Source organism: Plasmodium gaboni, chromosome 6, assembly GCF_001602025.1.
Source record: "Plasmodium gaboni strain SY75 chromosome 6, whole genome shotgun sequence".
Taxonomy (NCBI): domain Eukaryota; phylum Apicomplexa; class Aconoidasida; order Haemosporida; family Plasmodiidae; genus Plasmodium; species Plasmodium gaboni.
Window position 1 is genome coordinate 149,698 of NC_031486.1, and position 530 is coordinate 150,227.

The 530-nt window shown below is 23.6% G+C and overlaps 1 protein-coding gene across 1 annotated transcript in view; it reads right to left on the reverse strand.

Moving 5' to 3' along the window:
* The window catches only part of PGSY75_0605600 (putative nucleoside diphosphate kinase), a gene marked incomplete at both ends in the record, with an annotated part of 6,895 nt that overhangs the window by 4,205 nt on the left and 2,160 nt on the right, over positions 1 to 530 (reverse strand). The window contains one exon of the mRNA XM_018784635.1: positions 1 to 481. This exon is cut by the window's left edge and continues 4,205 nt beyond it. Coding sequence (XP_018642688.1) covers positions 1 to 481 — 481 coding nt within the window.

Sequence of the window (530 nt, forward strand, 5' to 3'; positions counted from 1 at the left end):
CATATATAATGTCTCCACTTTTTTTTTCAAGGGAAATAAATTTGTCCTTATCACTATTATTTATTGCAAATGAAAATTTTATATTATTCCATTTCCTATTTTTACATTTCTCGATAATATCCAAACATTTTAAGTAATGCAAACATGTCTGACAATTAATTCGTGACAATAGTATAATTATAAAGTTATCTTCCTCTATCAAATTATTATTCCCCATATTTTCTTGAAATCCTGAATGATCATTTAAATATTTTATATCATTCATATCATATATACTTTTTATTTCATCTTTTCTCATCCTTATCATTTTTTCTTCCAATATATGAAATCCATATATATTCAAATACTCTCTTAATCTCATGAAACCATCTGCTCCCAATATACCTTCCTTAACTATCATAATTCCATTCTCGCTTTTAAAATTTTCGTTTCCAAAAAATAGATCTATTTCCTTCTCTATATTATCATCCTTAGAAATATGCTAGGTATAAAATAAAGTACAAATAAAATTAAACCAAAAAAAAAAAAAA